Source organism: Protopterus annectens, chromosome 1.part2 (genome assembly GCF_019279795.1).
Source record: "Protopterus annectens isolate FY-2018-M chromosome 1.part2, PAN1.0, whole genome shotgun sequence".
NCBI classification, from domain to species: Eukaryota; Metazoa; Chordata; order Ceratodontiformes; family Protopteridae; genus Protopterus; species Protopterus annectens.
In genome coordinates this window covers 813,447,666-813,468,202 of record NC_056727.1, presented here as the reverse complement: position 1 = coordinate 813,468,202, position 20,537 = coordinate 813,447,666, and the positions used below count along the sequence as shown (strand labels likewise).

Below are 20,537 nucleotides of genomic sequence, written 5' to 3'. Positions count from 1 at the left end.
ATAGCTAGCTATAGGTCTCACACTATAAACCAGGAAAGGCATACTGCATACCTGGGCTTACTGGAGTCATTTGCCATACAGTCCAACATCTTATTCTTGGGTGACTTTTTACTATCCTTCCATTGACTGGGAAACATACACGACCACAAACATGCAAGCTCAGAGGTTCTTGGACTTTGTCACTGCAAATGTTGTAGAACAGCTGGTCAGCACTCCCACAAGAGACTCAAATGTCCTGGACACAGTACTCATTAACATGGGAAAGCAGTGCACCACCCCCCACCCCCTGTGTGATGTCCTCCTTGGTAAGATTGGACCATAATCATCCTTGTGCAATTTAATTATAATAAGGCCAGATACCCCATCAAGTTCAAAAATGCTTAAGAATTTTTCCAAGATAAATTGATGGTATAAGAAGTTTAAAAGCCACCTCAAAGGCATATAAGACGGACTCCTATGCAGAGGTGTATACCAATTCCCTGTATAACCATTTAAGCAGTTGTATGGAAACAGCTGTACTTGACCAGACTAAAACTAGGTCTTGCTGATAAAAAAACAAGCCACCTTGGTGGACCCCTTGTATATACAGGCTATACAACAAGAAAAATAATCTAATGTCCAAGAACAAGAGGGAAATGGCTCAGCAGAAGAAGAACTCCCGCTTTAGCTTAAACAAGCGAATCTGAGATCTTGTCAAGTCCCCCAAAGCTAATTACAAAGCAAAAATAGCCTCCCTAGCTAAGGATAATCACAGGGCATTCTTTAACTACATCTGAAATCTAAAATGGAATACCCAGATATGTGCTGAAGTGGTTGTGGATGGCACTACCCAAACTCAACCAGTGGTAATAGCCAACCTGCTAGCTGGCAGATTTGGATCAAACTTCACCCCCTGTCCCCACCGGTCATTCCTCAAAATATACCTGCCACCATTCCTCAACACATTATCTCAGTAGCACAGGTCATCTCTGTACTCTCCATGGCCAAAAATGCAGCATAAATGGGACCAGACAACACCCCAGATTGTCTTTTAAACAACTTAAAACATGCCCTAGCAGACCCACTTTGATCCCTCTTCAGCCACAGTCTGTGAAATGGCTGTGTTCTGGTGGAATGGAGGACAGCAACAGTAATCCCTCTGCACAAAGTGGGATTATCAACTAACCCTGGGAATTATAGGCCCATAAGCCTGACTGGTCTAATCTGCAAGGCCATGGAAAGAATCATTATGGACCTTATCAACAAGGACATGGGTAATCTCCAAACTCTGGACCAGCCCAGTTCGGATTTGTTAAGGGTAGATCATGCCTGTTAAACCTGGTTGAGTTCCTTGCAGGAAGTCACCAAGGCCCTGGATCAGGGAAAGACAGTGCATACAGTACCTTGACCTAGCCAAGACATTTTACAGAATCCCTCACTCAAGTATTATAGAGAAACTCTCCCAATTGGGAATTAACCTTTACATCACTAGATGGGTATCCAATTGATTCACTGTAAAGTAAAACTTACTCTGGGTGGTTCAAGCTGTTTTGTTGGGTATCCTATCTACATTTAAGTGGGATGTTTTAACACATTTGTCTTTGCATTATATGTTGTAATAATTCGTTGTAGTTTGTGAGTTGGTGGGTCTTGTGAAATGTGCTTGGCCCTGAGTTGACATGGATGTTTCCAGAAAATATACTATATCAGTGATGGCGAAACTTTTTGGCTCGGCATGTTAAAAATTGGGAAAATGCCTAACTTGAGTCTGCTGGTGTGTCGCTCCTCTTCACAAAAAAAATAGATAAAAAAATAAAATAAAATAAAATAAATAAACAAATAAATAAATAAAAATAAAACAGCATAGCTCTTAATACATCAGGGATAAATCTCAACAGGGGACAAATCTAGAAATAAGAGACATGGATAGTTTTAAACTACTAATGCTATTAACCTATTCATTTGAGACACTGAACGAAAAAAGGAATGTGAATTAATATACATTTTCCAAAGCAAAATAAGTCTATAAATCTATTTATTGCCATTATTATGTATAAAAAGTCGTAAAAATCTACTGACGATCATTAGCGGACCGGAGTTCCGCTGTGGCGACCCCTAACCGGGAAAAGCTGAAAGACACAAACAAATTATGTATAAAAAGTCTCCAGTTTTAGGAGGGACTATGAGGGACAGTTGAGAGGAATGTAAAACAGCACACTCTTAGAAATGCAGACTACTTGATGTTTGCAGAAGTGTAACCTCAAAGAGAAAACAATGTTAGCAGTGCCCTTTGCAGACCCTTTTGAGACAGTATACCAAAATAGTCTTTGAGGTTAATAACTTCCTTGCCTCTGCAGCAGTGCTGTTGAACTGGCTCCTGGCACAAAATAATTCAATGCACTTCACAAGAGCAACGAATGCAAAAGCAGTTTCTTTGGTAACTCGGGTGTTGGTGAATGCTGGCATGTCACCCAAAACTTCATGGCGTGTCACCTTTGACCTGCATGTCACAGGTTCTCCTTCACTGTACTAAGTATGTTTTTGTGTTAAGATTTGATTTTATTGTTGTTGAGTACTTGTTTTTGAGAGATGTCTCTTCGTTGTTTTGCCTTGACCTCTCACCCAAGGCTTACCACAAAGCATCTATGTTGTGGATCAGTTATAATCAAGACCATCTGTGTATTTCTGTATTTAGTCTATGCAACAAAGTGATTTATAAAAATAAACAGCTACTTTTGCTGTCATACTAAATAAAGGATATGACACGTATCCCTCTTTAATTGCCTTGCATTGTTTGCATGTTAGGTCTTCTGCTACATCAGGGTCTTTTCCAGGCATCTTTTCTTGCTGATTACCACAGTATCTGTGTTACTTGGCCAGGCCTGTTTTTACATACTCTGATTTGAAACAGTTCACCTTCAGAAGTAGGACATTCCCAGGGTTCTTTCTTTGCAGTTTAGAGTCATTAACCAGATTTGTAGAGATTTTAATAGTGAACGAAAATGAATAAAAAATTGGATGGTGCAGTGGTAGCAATGTCACTTCACAGCAAGAGGTTTTTTTGGTTTGATTCTTGGCTGAGGTGTCTTCTATGTGGAGTCTGCATGTCCTCCCTGCGTTCATGTGGGCCCTCTCTGGGTATTCCAGTTTCTTTCCACATTGTAAAGACATGCATCTGGAACATTTCTCTCTGGGTCTCTGTTGAAAATTGTCTTTGTTCCAAGTTGGACTTTCCTGCTTAACAAATGTTAAATAAATACATTATTCATTAATGTATTCCATCATATGTTTGTCGGAAGATACAAGAGAATTTAAAGTAATCCAAGTTTCCTTAATTTGTTAACTTTGGAATACCTATATGTACAGTGAGCAGCAAGATGAAGTATGGTTAGTATTTAGCTCTGTAGCACAGTGGCACACTGGATAGCATTGTCGGCTCACAGTGAGAGGTTCCCTGGTTTGATTCCCAGCTGGGGTGCATTATGTGCTGAGTCTGCATGTCTTCCCTTTGTTCTCATGGGTTTTTTCCCACATTCCAAAGATAGGTGGATTGGACAATATAAATTAGCCATAGGTGTGAGTGTGTGGTGTGGATGAACAACTGTGGTGGAGCTAGCCACCAGGTGGTGCAAACCTTAGCTCTAGATGAATGTCACTGTTGAAATGACACCCTGATCCCATGTGCAGAAGTGGGGAAAAAAGGAGTGATGGATGGATTCAGCTCTATATTAGTAACAGTACAGATTTTGTGTTTTAATAGGAAGGGAAACAGAACTAGTATTTGTTTTAAGTGATTCCTTTAATGTTTTATATTATCTACATTGTCCACTTCTTCTGTGAAAAAAATGTTTCCCCCTCTGTATGTAAGTATAACTAAAGAAATGTTAAGTGAAATGTAACATTTGTGGAGAACATCAGAGTAATTTATATCCTGTATACATTCCTTTGTTGTAGAGTGAATGTCTGTGGTGGGCAGTGCTGTCATGGCTGGAGTAAAGCTCCTGGATCCCAAAGGTGCACCAAACGTAAGTATTAAACAAGTGCTCCTACACCAGAAGCTTCATTTATCTATTGGCTCATTACTGGTAGGTACTGAGTATTCTTGGGTTGATACATTGAAAGAATGAGGGTGTGCTGTATCATTTTATTCTCTGCAAGTAGGTATTTATCTCAAGAAATGGTATTTCCTTTTGAGTTGTGTTATATAACTTTGCTGACTGCCACTGAAATACTTGTAAGCATTGCCGCTAGTTATTAAGTAAGTGGCATTACAAGAGTTAAATGTCCAGATGTTGAAACAACTTTACAGCCATATATTTCTTCTAGCCAAGTACACCAGATCCATCTGTGTTTTCAAAATGCCTGTTATTTGGCAGCTGTAATCCATTTGTTGGACAGCAGTCCCTGCTGTGTTGCTCAGAGCATTTTAATGCTGAGACTGTATTATTATTTTACTTGTAAAGATTTATCACTGCATGCTGCCCTACTGAACTTTCATAGCTGTGTCAAGGGTTCAGTGCACTGTCAGTGACTCAGCAGGTTCCTCGCTCATCTATGATGATGGAAGAAGATTAAGTCATGGGTTCTGTTCTTATACCAGGCACTTTGGTTCATAACTGTAGTGCATCATGAAAAGTGCCCCACAGGTGAAGTGCTGTACCTAGAATGAAACAATAAACAGAATCTACCTGATGGAACTTAATCCTGAATGGGTCTGTCTGCCATCCTAGAGAACAGCAGTATCTAGAACAATTGGGTTCAGGCCCAGAAGGGGGGTTTGGTCAAACCAAATTGACTTTTATATCTGGGTTAGAAGTGAAGCTGATATGATGTGCAAGTGACATGCTCTGTTTGGACTTCAGCAGGACATTTCATTTGGCTCCTTTTAGATAGTTGTTAGGAGTACTACAGTGGTCTGAGGCAGGACAGAAGCAGTGTCACTGGACTGTGGCATGGTCAAAGGGTAGGACACAAAGGGCTGTAGTGAGAGGTGAGTGATCAGGAATAAGGGAGGTGGCTATTGGAGTACTGCATTGGTCATGTTTCAGTCCACTCCTTTTCTATGTGTCATTTCAGAGATACTTGAGGAATAGAGAACAGGATCAACTTCTCTGTAAATGACAGAATAGAAACAGCAGCGGAAAATGGATGTAAAAGCATAAGGAAGGAATTGGAAAGGCTTTTTAATGGGACAGAAAGATGGCATCTGAAGTTAAATGCCAACAGCTATATGTCACCTGGCATAAAGCAACCATGTTGTGACGTAGCAGCTTGGGAGCCATGCTTTGCTGGAAAAAGAGGAGGAAATGGAGCAGGCATGTTTATTACACCTGTCATCAGAGTGAGAGGGTGCGTAATCACTGAATGCAATAGTGGTATGCATATTCCTGTGGATAGATTACAAAAGCAAAGAAATAATATAATGTTTTTTCTCTACCTGGCTACAATCAGGTCACATCAGTCATACAGGACAGGTATGGGGGCATACAAGGAGGGAAACATCATCTGCTGGAAACAGTCCAAAAAATGAGCTGAAGAGTGTGAGGGATGGAGGGGAAGGGGCTTGAATAAACATTAGAAGAGCAGGGGGTCTTTACAGTAGAGACCAGGAGGAACATGTGGATCCGTGATGCATGTGCATAGATCATGTTGAGGGACAAGTGAATGAGTCACCCTTAACAGGAAGGTCAGAGAGCACAAAAGCTGCATTAGTGATCAGCTAATACTTTTATCTGTCAAAATACTTTTTGCTGGAGACGGATGTGGATGTCTGGAAGGTAGACCCATGCAATGACCCAATGAAATGAATGCTTGAGGGCAAATCCATGGTTATATTCAAGAGAATGTGGAAAAAATAAAGAGTGTGCTAGGCTCATTTAAAGACCCATCTAGATTATCTGTCTCCTTCTGCCATCAAACAAGTTTTAAAACAATGTCCCCAATGTGATAACCACATTTGTCTCCCCGTTTTTGTACCACTTCGCTTGAGACTGGATTACATCAGTGCATGGAGTCAGTTGCAACATATATAAGACCGATACGCCCAGAACTGGGAATGCCAACAGCTGCCTAAAGATGTATTCTTTTACCTAGCAGGCCATACAGGAATTTCCATAAAGTTGGCATGGTTGCAACTTTGGACATTTGGTACAAAAGCACATGGCAAACAATTAGCCAAGAGTATCTCCTTGAGAGCTGTCGGCATTAGTAGTAGCAGTTGTAAGATGCATTGACTTTTGACACAATGAGTGGGATAAACATTAAACATCTTAAAGAAAAGCACTGTAATAAGCCCTGGTAATCATAACTGTGGATGTTATCTCAGCAGAACCAAGAGTTAAATACACTGGAAGATGCCTATCTGTTATGTTACATCGCAGGTCAATAGGCAGAAAATATATTTAGTTGATTCCATTACCAGATACTTAGGGTGGGTGGTCTGTTTTGCACATGTTAATGATGAGATTCAACATTGTACTTCTATACAGAGCATCTCACCGCATGTGCGTGGATGTGTGTTTAGCAGTTACACAAAATAAAAAGATATGTTTCTCTTACTATTTTGTTGAAGGACAAGGAAGTTGTGTCAATTACTGACATAGAAATATGACTACAGTTCTCATTTTGCTGACACCATTTCCATTTCTGAGAGAAACTTCAGAGAACTTGATCTTGTGATCTTATTTAGGTTTTGCCATTTAAAAATGAAGAGAACACAGACATTGTTACAGCTGACAGTTTGTTGATGCCAGCAAAATCTGCAAGTAAATGAAAGATTTCCCCTCCTGCAGATGAAATGTAGAGTCCTCTTAGACAGTACACTGCAAAGTAGGTAAATGTATAATATGTTAAGGTTCAGATGAAGCAATTTGGCTGAACACCAATGAATACCTCTGTCTCTATGTATATATTGTCTTAAAGCTTCAGATCTAAAACTTTTATCAGAATCATTCATAAATACAAGTATAAATACAATGTGGTAACAGTACAAATTACACACATAAGCTGAACATCTTTCAGTAGGTCTAGAGATTAGAATCAGAGCTCAGTAACATCACCTGTAAAAGTAGCAACCATGTATTGAATAAACTCGCAAAGGTCTGCATGCAGGCTTCGCAGATGTGAACATGGCTATCTTCTTACTGCTAGCTATAGCCAGCTCACTGTAGTGAATGCATACAGCAGCACTTTCCTAGTCATTGAACAGTGTGGCAGGATTCATAAACATGCCTTTTCTGGGTAGACTATGTAAAGGTGGTGATGAAGGATAGGTCGGTCTAGGGATAGTGCTGTAGTGGATACTGCGACAACCACACAACTCCAAAGTTCAGCCAATTTCTATGGATGTCTTACTCTCAAAAATTAATTATATATCTTAGTAATATTTTGAGTAGTATGTATTGGGTGCCCACATAATGTGCTGTGGCTAGAGATACTTCATAATATATAGGTCTGAAGAATGTGGGGGTTACCAGACTGATACACAGGTTGACTGCTCTAGAGATGTTCGTAGAGCAATCAGTGATTTATGTGTTTATTTATAGGTTCATAGGTTGGTACTAGGCTATCGGCCCTAGGGCCTATACAAGCCTAGCCATAACAATTCCCTGGCTATTTCTTCCCACAGTATTTACTTCCCTGAACCCCTGTCTAGCAGGGTGACTGACGTGATCCCTGGGGTGAATTTCCTATCTCCCATCCAATCACCAAGGTTCCTTTTGAAGAGGGTCAAAGAGGCGCTCTGCTTGACATGTATGGGCAGTCTATTCCAGAGTCTGGGGAGTCCCTGGGTCAGGAACCTATCCCTCCAGCATGTTTTGTTCATTGTGATGACAAGGTTTAGCTCCCTGGAGCATGTGTCTCTGAGGGATTGTGATTTCTTTAAGTGTAGCATGTCCAACAGCTCTGGGTTTGACATGGCCTTATATGTTAGGCAGAGATCGCCTCTGAGTAGATGATATGCGACAGAGTATAGGTGGAGTTTTTTTAGATGGTCAGCATAGGGCATCTGCTTTAGGCCTGTGATTCTTTTAGTGAGGTATTTCTGCGGCCTTTCCAGTTGTTGCAGATGTCTTGAGAGGTGCATACCAAACGGGGCATTGTGTTTTATAATGGGTCTAATGAGGGATGAGTACAGTGGGAAAATGACCTCCTTTTTTCTGGATGAAAAGCCCTTAGTGATGAGGTGTGCCACATAGAAGGATTTCCTGACTGTTGTGGCAATGTGGTTAGCGAAAGTGAGACCACTGTCCAACTGTGTCCCTAAGTCTCTTATCACACTTTTGGTGTGTAGTGTACTGCCACCTATGTGGTAATTCACGGGTACATGTTTTTTTCCCAAAGGGGATAACTATACATTTCTTGGCATTGAGCTTGAGCCCATGGCTCTGGCACCAAGCATCTGTTTCTGTAAGTCCTTTTTGTAGAATATCCACATCATTTGGGGATTCAGTAATGGCTCCCAGTTTGTAGTCATCTGCAAACTTTGTTAGTCAGAGTCTCTTAATGTTGGCCTGTACTTCAGAGAAGTAGATGCCAAACAAGAGCGGTTCCAGGACTGAAACCTGAGGTACTCCACTTGTCAGTTGTCTGGAGCTGGATTTGTTTTTTCAGTCTTTTACTTTCCAAGTTGGTGGACTGACCCATAGAAGCGAGTTTTAGGTATGGCCTGCCAAAGAGAAGTAAATGCAAGAACTTCACAATGTCACATCACATAGAATTTCTCAGTGTCAAACTTTTTACAAAAGGCTTTCAACAGCTTTCTTTATACAGTGCTGTGTATTAGCATACAATGAGTAATTTAGTGCAAATGTAGTTGTGCATATGTGTGTGTGTGTGTGTGTGTGTGTGTGTAAGTGTGAGCATACACACATACATGCTAACACTGCTACCCTCAAATCAGACTAGAGTCCTTGTACCTTTCTTAGATGTCATAAAAGTAAGTTTAGCACCCCATTGAAAAAAAAGTACGTATGATGCACTGCACAGAAGCAGACCTTCCAATAAATTCAAAGATGCACTTGAAACAACCAAAAGACTGTGGAGAGCACATTATTATTTTCCTGCTGATTTGCAACAACATCTCCTTCAGTTTACTAGCTAGTTTATTTAGATATGGTTACAAAAGCCAGAACCTGGGAGCTGGGTAGGGTAACGTAGCCAAGATTTAGGTACCAGACTGAATCACTTGGCTGTGCCAAAGTACATGACATTTTTTTCCTTTTTTTTCATTTTTTGAGGGTACAACTTAAAAATATTAAAACAGGTACAGAGTTTGACTAGGTTGCTGGACAAGTTATTAGTTTAAGTGATATGTGACTTGCCAGCTGATTAGTTAACCACAGACTGAATGCTAGGCATGTAGGCATGGAGAGTCTAAAGACATTTATAAAAACTGTAAATAAAAGAGGCTTAGGAATTTAACCTTGTAGAATGCCATGAACAACTTGTTCTGAGTAGGAAAAAAAAAGAGTTATTAATTTTGACACAGAATTATTAACCTGACAGATGTCTTCACCCATTCCATTCTATTGATGGAAACGCTATAATGAAACTTTTCTGGCAAGTGCATATATTCATTACCTGTTTTTCTATCTGCATTTAGCCTGAGCCCATATAAAAACTAAAGAGTAATTAACAACTTAATTTGAGAAGATTCACAGACTTGCTTGGGCCTCTCTTGAAAGAAAGCCAGCCCTTCCCATGATTCGTAGACTTGTAGATTTTCTAAAGCCATTGAATCTTATGAACATTTACTCTAGCCAGTACCCTCCTTCAGGATCCTTTCTCCATTTGACCATACCAATCAATCCTGGAGTAAATTTGTGGATACACATCCAGTCATCTAGTTATACCAGTCAATCCTGGAGTAAATTTGTGGATACACATCCAGTCATCTAGTTAATGTTTAAAGTAAGACAGTGAGTTGAACTGCTTAACATTCAGGGGGACTTTAATCTAGTTGTTTGGGAAGTGCTGGGCTATAACCCATTTACTCCACTTTGTTGTATTTATCTGTTGGTGAAGATTTGGGTCCCTGGTCCTAGTACTGATGAAGATACTGGACATGTGGAGATATAGGAACTCCAGGAAAACAGGGTCCTCAAAATTCTCTAGGACAATGAATACAGGGAAAGAGCTTCTAGCCTGTCTAGGTAACTCAAGGACTTTAGGCCTTTGTTCTTTTTGGTTAGGAACCTTTGGGAGTTTTTTCTAATTGTTAGATATGTTTAGCGAGATATATCCCAAAACATGTGTTGTACTTAATAATTGGCTTGAAACTGCTGTGCATGAAGTAGTGATTACCTATTTAGACCTTGATGATATTCCTTTTGACAATTATCTGAGCCAAATAAAGGATTTTCTGACAGCAATTGTCACATGATGGTCAAAAGAGAAGGAACTATCAGCCCAACTTCCAAGGTCCACAAGTACATTTTCATTTTGCATTTGTGTACTGTCAGTGCAGTATGGTGAGGTGAGGGGTTGTCTACCAAAAGTGGTTATATTACATTTTTTAGCATTTTTAGTACACCAAGAGTTTACTGGGGCAAGTTCATTTTGGAGAGTATTGGTGTCAGAAGGTGACTTAAAAACAACCCTCAGTTTGCAGTCATTTGCAAACTTTGTTAGCCAAAGGTCTTGGATCTCTGTTTGGAGATCTGAGAAGTAAATATCAAAAAAGATATCTTAACACCGAGTCCTGAGGGACACCGCTGGTCACTTGATTACATTCTGATGTGGCACATGCAACTTGCACTACATGGGTTCTGTCTTTCAACTAGTTTGCTATCCATTTTACCACATATGGATCAATTTTACAGCATTTAATTTTTGTATGATGCCAACATGTGGAATGATATTGAAGAACTTGGCCAAGCCAAGATAAGCCATGAAGACTGCATGGACACCATATACAGCCTCTGTAACCTTTTGAAGAAGTTTACCAGATTCATTTGACAGGATCTACCCTTCACAGAAACTACACTGTCTGGGTACGTTTAATAAGCTTCTTGATGTTGTAGTTTATGAGGTCAGTTGTAATATTTTTTATAGCTTTGCAGATGAGTCTTTTAAGTTTGAAAGGTCTGTAATTACCTGGGTTGGTTGTAAGACCACACTTTTGGAGGGGCATTGCCACTGCAGTGCACCACTCATTAGAGACACAATAGCTAATCTTATGTCAGACAAGTTAAGGAACACTATTTAATTAAGCAACCAGTTATATTGTCAGGTCTCATGGAGGAAGTATTTGTTTGGTCTTGGTTAGCACTTTTCAGTAAATAATCTTTAGGGATAATTGAGGGAGCAAGGGAGTTAGATACTTAAGGACTTTGGCTGAAAGTATCAGGGGTAAAAATGGAGTTAAATTTGTTTGCAAGGATGGGGTAAATATGGAACTAAATTAGTTTGCAAGAATATTGGCAATATCTATTGGGTCAGAATAGGAGATGACATTAACAATAAGTTCAGAGCACTATAGGTTATTGTTTCTTAATTTCCTGACATAAATAAGGAAGGATTTACAATTCCCTTTGGTTTAAGAGGCCAGCCTAAGTTCCTGGGCTCCTTTAATGGACTTTATCATTTCTTCTTCTTCTTCTTTTTGTAATGCTTTTAATATTTCCATTGAGAAAAGGGGTTTTGGATCTACAAAATAATTAAAGAATTTCTTACTTTGTTGTAAAGTTTATTTATGGCAGTGGACCAGAAGGGTGTTTTTTTTTTAAATTTTTGAATTTCCCATGGTACTTGGCTCTGGTAGGGACTTATGGAGCCGGAGACCAAGCCTTCAGGACATGACTATGTTCGTGTGTTTTAGTTCTTAACATTCATTGTAAGATACTATAGTTATTTTATTTATTTGTTGCTCATTCCTTTAATACAAGCACCCCCATTAGCTATTTGAGCTCCAAGAAATGTCACTGATCGTCCTGGTGACAAGAGGACAGGGTTTCTTTTGGAGGTTAATCAACAGATAGTTAGGAGCATATAAGATAGATAAGAATTCACTGTTTAGTATCATGGATCAGACAATATCCAATATGTCCAACTATGGAAGGGACTTACTGTGGGAGGGAAACATTCTTGTGTGTATTGTCTGGATAGTGTAGGTTCCAGCATTACAAAGAATCCATGACTGGACAAATTCATTAATGTTAGGGAGAGTACATCAGAAATTATCTCATGTTTGTCTCTGAGTATAGAATCAATGAAAAAATTGGTTTTCACTCACTATACTGGGGTGGGCAAGTTCATTAACAACATGATCGAGACACTCTTTAGTCAGTAATGTGTGATAACTTCATTCCATTAACATGTTTGGTTTATGTAAACTGGAAGGATTAACTTCTTACTTCTCACCCAGGATCATATGGATTTGAGTATATCAGCCAAGGGGTGAAGGCTGGAATGAGGAGACATGTCTACAAAGACAATTAATGAAGACTACTCATCTGACCACTGGGAGGTCCCTGCTATGAAGTGAGTGCCCTTCCCAAGAAGGAGCATACTGCCACCTTCAGGTCTCTGTCAGAGCACCTGTGTTCAGAATATGTGTTAAAAGCCAAACATCAGATTAAGACTAGTTATATTTAGGTTATAGGCTTTGCTACTCATGTTTTCTCATTGGAGAGAGAGAGAGAAAAACATAAGATACGGGTCCAGTCCATTCACTGCACTCCTTACAAGTAAAGAATAGTCACAGCTGAGCAGACCTATTAAAATGAGGTGTTATTGTCATGAAGAGATGGTGAGTAAATAACCTCCTGTGTGACTAAAAGAGAAACAGTTGTTCTAAGAATGTTGTAGTGCTCCATTCAGGTGAATTAATTATCAGATAATTGTCTCTCCAGGTCAGGCTGGCCCATTATGGTCCTTGGTTTCAGCAGCACCTAACAATATACTGTCTTTCCAGTAAGTGACTACAAATATCAGCAAATGTCACAAATGAAAATCATGAGACAGAGTGGGCAATTGTCAAATCAGTATGGCTTCAGAGAATGGACAGCTGTTCTTACACTGTAGCTCTTGTTTAGTGTCCAATCATCAGAACATTTTCTGAGGATGGAAGCCAGTCTTCGATGAGGATTTGGAGGTAGGGTAGATGACAGCTATAATGGATACATTTTCAGAGGATAATACCAGTTGGTAACAGAACAGACTGAGAAGGGCAGAGTAGACTAGTATTTGACAAAAGAAATATGGAGGTAAGCATGGGTGTTCAGTTACTGCCAGGGCGTAGATGAATGTAGTGTGTGCAGTTCAACTGGCAGTCCCTGGCTCACTTGGGTGAGAATGCATTGATTGGGTGTTGGTAGGATAAGTGTACTATGGTGTTGGGAACTCTGGGCAAATGGGGGGTTGTGGGGGAGTTCAAGGCTGGCTGGATGGCAGTTGTGGCTGTACTAGTGGTGGTCAGTGTTGTGGGGGGTTGAAGATTGCCAGGCTGAGATGCACACTGTGTTAGAGGGCAGTCTGTATTTTTGATTTTTATTTTGCTAGGAAAAAAAACAGTAGTAGTCAAGATAAAGATTTATGAACCTAAACCTGCTGCATATACATAATGTTACATTGAAGCATAGCAAAGTTTTAATCGTACATTTATTTGTTTTATTTCATTTATTTTGTCAGGCAGCAGCACCATTTAGAGAAAGACAGAGTTAGAGCACATGTTGCAAAAGTAGGAAAGATCTTTATTTATGAGACACCAACACAACACCTTGCACTCCTAAAGTCCTTCTTTCTCTGGATGGAGTTGTGTTATATTCTTCTGTATTTTAAATGAAAATTGGGTGTTACCTATTGGAGTATCCTATGTGACTTTAGTGGCAGCCTTTGTGAAACAAACCAATGGCTTGTTTCAGTGCTGATTACATGAGTTGGAGGACTAGGTATGTACACCTTATGTCGGCATCTGTTTCTGTAAATATACTGGCAAGTCGTCCCAAGACAAACTGCATCTGCTGTAAGATTTGGAGATGTGCTCTAAAAAGCTGATGTGGGATGACTAACAAACTGCCTCATCTGTTAAGTTACTAAATTTGACTATAGATGCAAAGGTTTAAGGTATGGAGTTGTATCTTTGACCTGTAAACATTATTAGTTGTTATTCAGCACATATCTGGTGAAATTACATTTTTGACATAGGTTGATTTCTTCTTACGTTTGGCCTTTGTTACAGTATTTTTGGGGGTATAAATGAATGCTCATCATTCACAACTAGTTATTCTTCCAGTCCTTTTGTTACCCATGTCCTGCTAGGCCTTAACACCTACATCATCCCAAAGAGAGGTAGTATCCACTTTGCAGGAAATATGGTTACTCTGGACCACTATTCTTGCTGGTCAGCACTGTGTGATGAGCCTTTCCTCAAAATTTTCTTTAGATCTTCCATAATGATTGTAAAAATAATTGCTCTAAAACAGATTAACTCATGAATTGAACATTTTTGCATATGAATGCAAATCAACAATCAGGACATATCACCACATTTAATGTACATCATTTCCTTCATACACTGCAGCAAAATGCTGTCTGTCATTGATCGTAAAAGTGCGCAAAAAGCATAATGTTTTTTAGAACTAGACTTCACATGCGACTTCATAGAAAATGTTTTTACTTCAGTTTATAGTAGTAAACAGAGAACTATAGACCATCTCTTATTCTTTATATATCCTGTGAACATCAACAGACCAGCTAAAGATCGTTTGAGAGAAGATAGTAAAAGTTTTACCTTCCTTTTGGAAGGAAAGCTTGTCAAAGGTGTCCATGATAAGCAGAAAAAAAGAAAAAAAAACTTGGCATTTCAAATGGGTAAAACCTGATCTTGATGAAAAGGTAGGAAATCCAAAAACAAAAATCTCACTGGCTCAAAGGTACCACAGAAAAATGCATTTATTATATTGTAAACACTGCAAGCTTTCACATCAACATGCTTTTTGAAGTGGTTTGAATGTGTGTTGGTGTGAAAGCTTATGATGCATGTGACATAATAAATGTATTTTGCTGTGGTACCTTTACGTTGAAAAAATGTCCATGATGACAGCTTTGCCTTCTGGAATAAAGTAAGCAGTGTATATAATAACACTTACACATGCTGTTATTTATCTGTCTATCTATCTAGCTATCTACCTATTTATTTATCTCTCTGTCTATCTGTCTGTCTGTATATGGCTCTACTTTGGAAGCTCGACATTTCAAAACTTCAAACTTCATATGGTCGAGACCGTAAAATCGAAGTTTTGAAACTTCAAATGGTTTGAATGGAGATTGTCGTGCAGGACAGAATGGGAAATTTTACCGTTCTCTTCACTGTAGTGCGATCTCAGAGTTAGTATATTTAATTAGCAGGGGGTGTGGGGGTGCAAGAGAGCCTGCCCCCTGCATAAACGTAAAAGAAAAAGATTAGTCTTTATTTTTTTATTGAAGTTTCAAACTTTCAAAACTTTGATGTTATGATCTCGACCATATGAAGTTTGAAGTTTTGAAAGTTGGAGCTTCCAAAGTAGATCCCTATCTACATGTTTGTGTATTTTACATTTGCTGCTGTGGCCAGGGTCATGAATATAGTAGTTCATTGACCAGCTAACATACCTGCATAGCAAATGATAAAATAAAAGCTTATGAATAACCCCGTATTAACAGATGGCCTCTGTTTGCTGACTTGGAGGTTAGTCATTTTTAAGATTTTCAAACCCTGCTTCTTTCATTATCACAGTAGAACATCTCCCTCTTGTACTACTAATCTTTAATTTCCCCATTTACTCTATCTATGTTGCTGAATTTTAGTAATTTTCCAACCCCTCTTTTTTAATCATATTATACTTTGTTTTTTTTTTATATGCTGATTCATCAATGTCTTTTATGTTTATAGGTTCAGAATCATAGGTTCATACTAGGCTATCTACCATAGGGCATTAATAAGCCTAGCCAGAATGTGTTTGGCTTTCACCACCCATTTTAAATTTATTTTGCTATGCCCTTTTTCGAGGTTAGTATACTGTGCCTCTGTCTAACAGTGACACAGAAGTGATACCCGGGGTAAACCTACAATCTCCCATCCACTCATCAAGATTCCTCTTGAAGAGAGTCAATGAGGGACTCTGCCTAACCTGGACTGGGATTTTATTCCAGAGTGAAGGGAGCCTCTGGGTTATGAATCTGTCCCTCCAGCATGTCCTATTTATTTCAGTGCTGAGGTTCAAGTCTTTCGAGCGTGTAGCTCATCCATTAATTTTGTTGCATAATATTATTACTAATTGTACTTTACTTGGTGGTTACATTTTATGTTCACTATTAAGTTATGTTTTGCATGCTATAAACATTGTTTAGATGTACTTGTGTTTACTTCGTAAGTATACCTCGACTACATTTATAGGAGATCCACTTGGATCAAAGTTCTACTGAGGATAACAGATTTAAATAAATTGTCTTAGCTCAGTTGTGCACATGTGCCTTCTGACATCATTGTGATGACTTATGATGTTTACTAAATGCTCAGTCTGTATCAGGCTGATGGTTTTATGCTGGTCAACAATGATTAATATATGTGTCACTCACAGAGTTCCTTCTGCTGCAGTGAATATCATAACTTTTCTGAGTGACAGAGACGCTGCATGCTGCTTCTGTGATCTTTCTTGTGCTTTTTGTAACAGTATAAATAGTAATCTAATTCTGAAAAGGAAAAAAGAGAGACAGCCCTGGGAAACAGACAACTGGCTTTGTCAATCTGTCTCTAAACATAGCAGCATTGCACTGTTGATGTAACAACCTTCCTGAGATGACTGCTTGATTTTGTTTGGTGTTGGTCTCACTAAGAAGAGCGTGGCTTCTTTTAGTAAAATGAGAGAGTTGTGATATATGCAGCTGCCTTAAGTCAGACCTACAGCACTGCATCTAGAAATCATTTAAATTACCTCTCAGTTTGCAGTCATTTGGCATTTCCTCTCGTAAACTCAGCATATGAATTGAAGGAAGAAAAGACAGTAAAACTGGCACCAAAAGCCTTCTAAACCATAACAAGTTTCCTGTTCTGAGCACAGGGCACTTTCCAGTAATGAGTGCAACTTTTTGTCTTATTTTCGGACTACTTTTTTATTGCTGAGTAAAACAAGACCATAGAACAAATAGTAAGGTCACAAAAGCACAGAGAAGTAATGAATAAATAACCTGTGATCTGTGATGTTAGATCTGTTGTAGACTTCTCAGTGCAGTTTCTATGATAATACATGCAAAGAGTGCATTATAAAACCGGGGGATGTGTTCTCCTATCAAGATGCAGAGAGGAAACTTCTTCCCTAGTTACACAGGATGTTTTTAGCATAAGAAACAAAGGTTAAGAATGAAACTGGAAGGGCAGATTGTGTTTTATCCTTGACAGAGGTCACATTTACACCGCCATTCAAGTCATTGTAGGAATGTGTCAGAAATCTGACTGCATGCCAGTTAGATTCCTGGTGGTGACAAATCATTTCTTATTGAATCACATATTTAGGAAAGGAATTTTCATTTCCTTGCAGATTTGATGGAGTCATGCTGCAAATATATGACAGTGTGGGTGTATCATGCCAAAGAATGCAAGACAAGGCATTCTAACTTCATACTTGATTAGAGTTTTATTTTACACAGTGCTGTTAATGATCTCTGTGTTGAAAAGTGCTATAAGTTAAAATAATAAATTTAAGCAATAACCCACGCCTGGGTGTGGGTAATGCTGGATTTACCCACGGTTGGTGTGGTTTGGTCACGAGGGCGAAGCCTTCATGGCCAAACAAAGACAACCGTGGGTAAATCCAGTATTACCCACACCCAGAAGTGGGTTATTGCTATTACACAATGACATTATTTAAGAAAAAAATACTTGCTTTTCTTAAATAATGGCATTGCATAATACCTCCGTGCTGCCCTTCCGCAGCTGTCTGGTATTCTGCGGCAGTTCTGATCTACTGCGCATGCGTATGCTAATGCAGTACATCAGAGCTGTGGGTGGAAGCAACGGAGAAAGCAAGATCTCCATTGCGTTTTACAAAGTGTCTCGCTATGATAAAGGAATTTAACATAGCGAGACAGCTTTAAAAAAAGCAGCGGAGAATCTCTGTTGCTTTTTTTAAAGCTGTCTCGCTATGTTAAACCCATTTAACATAGCGAGACAGCTTTAAAAATAGCAACGGAGAAAAGAAGATCTCCGTTACTTTTTTTAAAGCTGTCTCGCTATGTTAAACTCCTTTAACATAGCTAGACAGTTTCTGAAAAGCAACGGAGATCTTGCGTTCTCTGTTGTAAAAAAAAAAAAAAAGAAAAGACTTTCCCATTAGTATAAGTCTTTGATTTACAACGTGCATGCTAACCAATCAGCGTGCACGTTTTGGAATATTAATGGGGGGTCGTTGTATAATTGTGTATACAGCATTGCATAGGAAGGAAGTGTGAATTTAAATGCCTGACCACAAGTGGGAAGGAATTCTGGAAATATGTTCAATAGTAACATTAGAAGCATTTATCCATCAATCCATCCATCCATTATTTCAGCCATCCATTTTCCAATAACCACATTTTATCTTTTACAGGGTTGCAGGGATGCTGGAGCCTATTACAGCAGCCAGTGGAAGCAAGGCTTTGAAGCTTGTTCAGAACACGTCTAGTGCAGAATGCACAAACACACACATGCACACACACACATACACACACACACACGCGCGCGCGCGCGCACACACGCACATACACGCACATACACGCACACACACGCACACACATGCAGACACACACATGTATATACACGAGTCTACTTCATATGACCTAACTTTCATTTGATTGAAATTCATTTGACTGAGACCAAAACACTGAAAGTTCAAAAGACTGAAAACTCATTTGACTGAAACTCATAACACTGACACATTAAAGTAAAATGTATATGCCCTTTTCCTCACTGTAATGTGATCCTGGAGTTAGTATATATAGTTAGTGGGGGTGGGGGGCACAGCCCCCCACATTGGGGGATGTGGGGGCGAAGGCCCCCCCACATACTTTATACATTTTAAACCATATACATGGATATTTATAACTGCAATGAATAACTTTGCAGAAAACAATATTTACCTAAACTATATGGGGGACTTTGCCCCCCACACCCCCCTAACTATATATCCTAACTCCAGGATCGCACTACAGTGGGGAAAAGGGCATATACCTTTTACTTTAATGTGTCAGTGTTATGAGTTTCAGTCAAATGACTTTTCAGTCTTTTAAACTTTCAGTGTTTTGGTCTCAGTCAAATGAATTTCAGTCAAATGAAATTTAGGTCATATGAAGTAGACCCATACACACACACACACACACACACACACACACACACACACACACACACACACACACACACACGTGCAGACGCACGCATGTGTATACACACACACACACACACACACACACACACACACACACACACACACACACACACACACACACACACACACATTATCACTTCACTCATATGCACACATACAGGCAATTGGGCAGCGTATCTGTGGAAATCCAGGGATGAGCTCATTTTAGTGAGCCCTACTATATCAGGATTCAAAGCATTGTAAATGTAACATCAAAAATTCAACATGTCACAAGCCCATACTGTTATCTACAGAAGCATCACAAAAATTTAAAATACAGCACTTTTACCAGCCTTCTGCATGGTTAGTATAGGTGTCATCCCCTTGCCCTGTGTCTGTAAATATACTGCTACAAAGTCACATAAACTTGGACAAAATCGGAAAGTGTTAAATTAGCAAAACCCACCTTTCCCTTTATTCCAAGTAGTGCAACCCTGGAGATACCCTTCAATGTAATTAGCTACAATATCACAGCCAATAAATACAATGCAGTACCAGCATTACTTCAGATATACACAATATGTTAAGTATTACCAAAACAGAGTAGGACATACTGTAATGCTCTTACAGAGAAAAAATGTTTTCACACTGCTGGAAGCCTGGCTAGTTGAGGCTGTTGACGAATAGTGTGTGTGTGTGTGTGTGTGTGTGTGTGTGTGTGTGTGTGTGTGTGTGTGTGTGTGTGTGTGTAAGTGCATGTTTTTTTTCTTATTTTTTGGGTGGGTGAGACTGGGGGACTGCTACTAGACACATTAATTTTTCGCATAACATAGGGAGAGTATATTGTGGCAGTTCAGATACTGTTGGCCGTTAGCTTTATGAGGTACATTTTTTATTCTCAGTCCCAAAGATATCTTTCAATCAAAGGCTACTACAGTAGTTATCAGTGAATGATGTTATCTCTGCTTCTTTCAGTGGCACTCTGCTTCCTTGAATGGTAATCAACAGTCCTACACTGTTTAGTTGAGTACAAAGAACAGACATTGCTGACCACACACAGGCACAGACTGCCTACCGCCCACAGTGACAGACACACACACGATGCACACACATGGACATGCACACTGACACACATACATACACCATATATATATCATTGACAGTAACACACACGTTCTTCCACTATCTGGGTGGTGCAGTGGTGCAGCGGTTAGCATTGTCACCTCACAGCAAGAAGTT

General features: G+C 39.3%; 1 protein-coding gene across 3 annotated transcripts in view; it reads left to right on the top strand.

Moving 5' to 3' along the window:
* LTBP1 (latent transforming growth factor beta binding protein 1) overlaps positions 1 to 20,537 on the top strand; it is a 2,555,437-nt gene that overhangs the window by 140,935 nt on the left and 2,393,965 nt on the right. For all 3 annotated transcript variants that reach the window (XM_044058988.1, XM_044058973.1, XM_044058980.1), the window contains exon 2: positions 3,934 to 4,004. In XM_044058988.1, the coding sequence (XP_043914923.1) occupies positions 3,934 to 4,004 (71 nt within the window). The remainder of the gene's footprint in view (positions 1 to 3,933; positions 4,005 to 20,537) is intronic.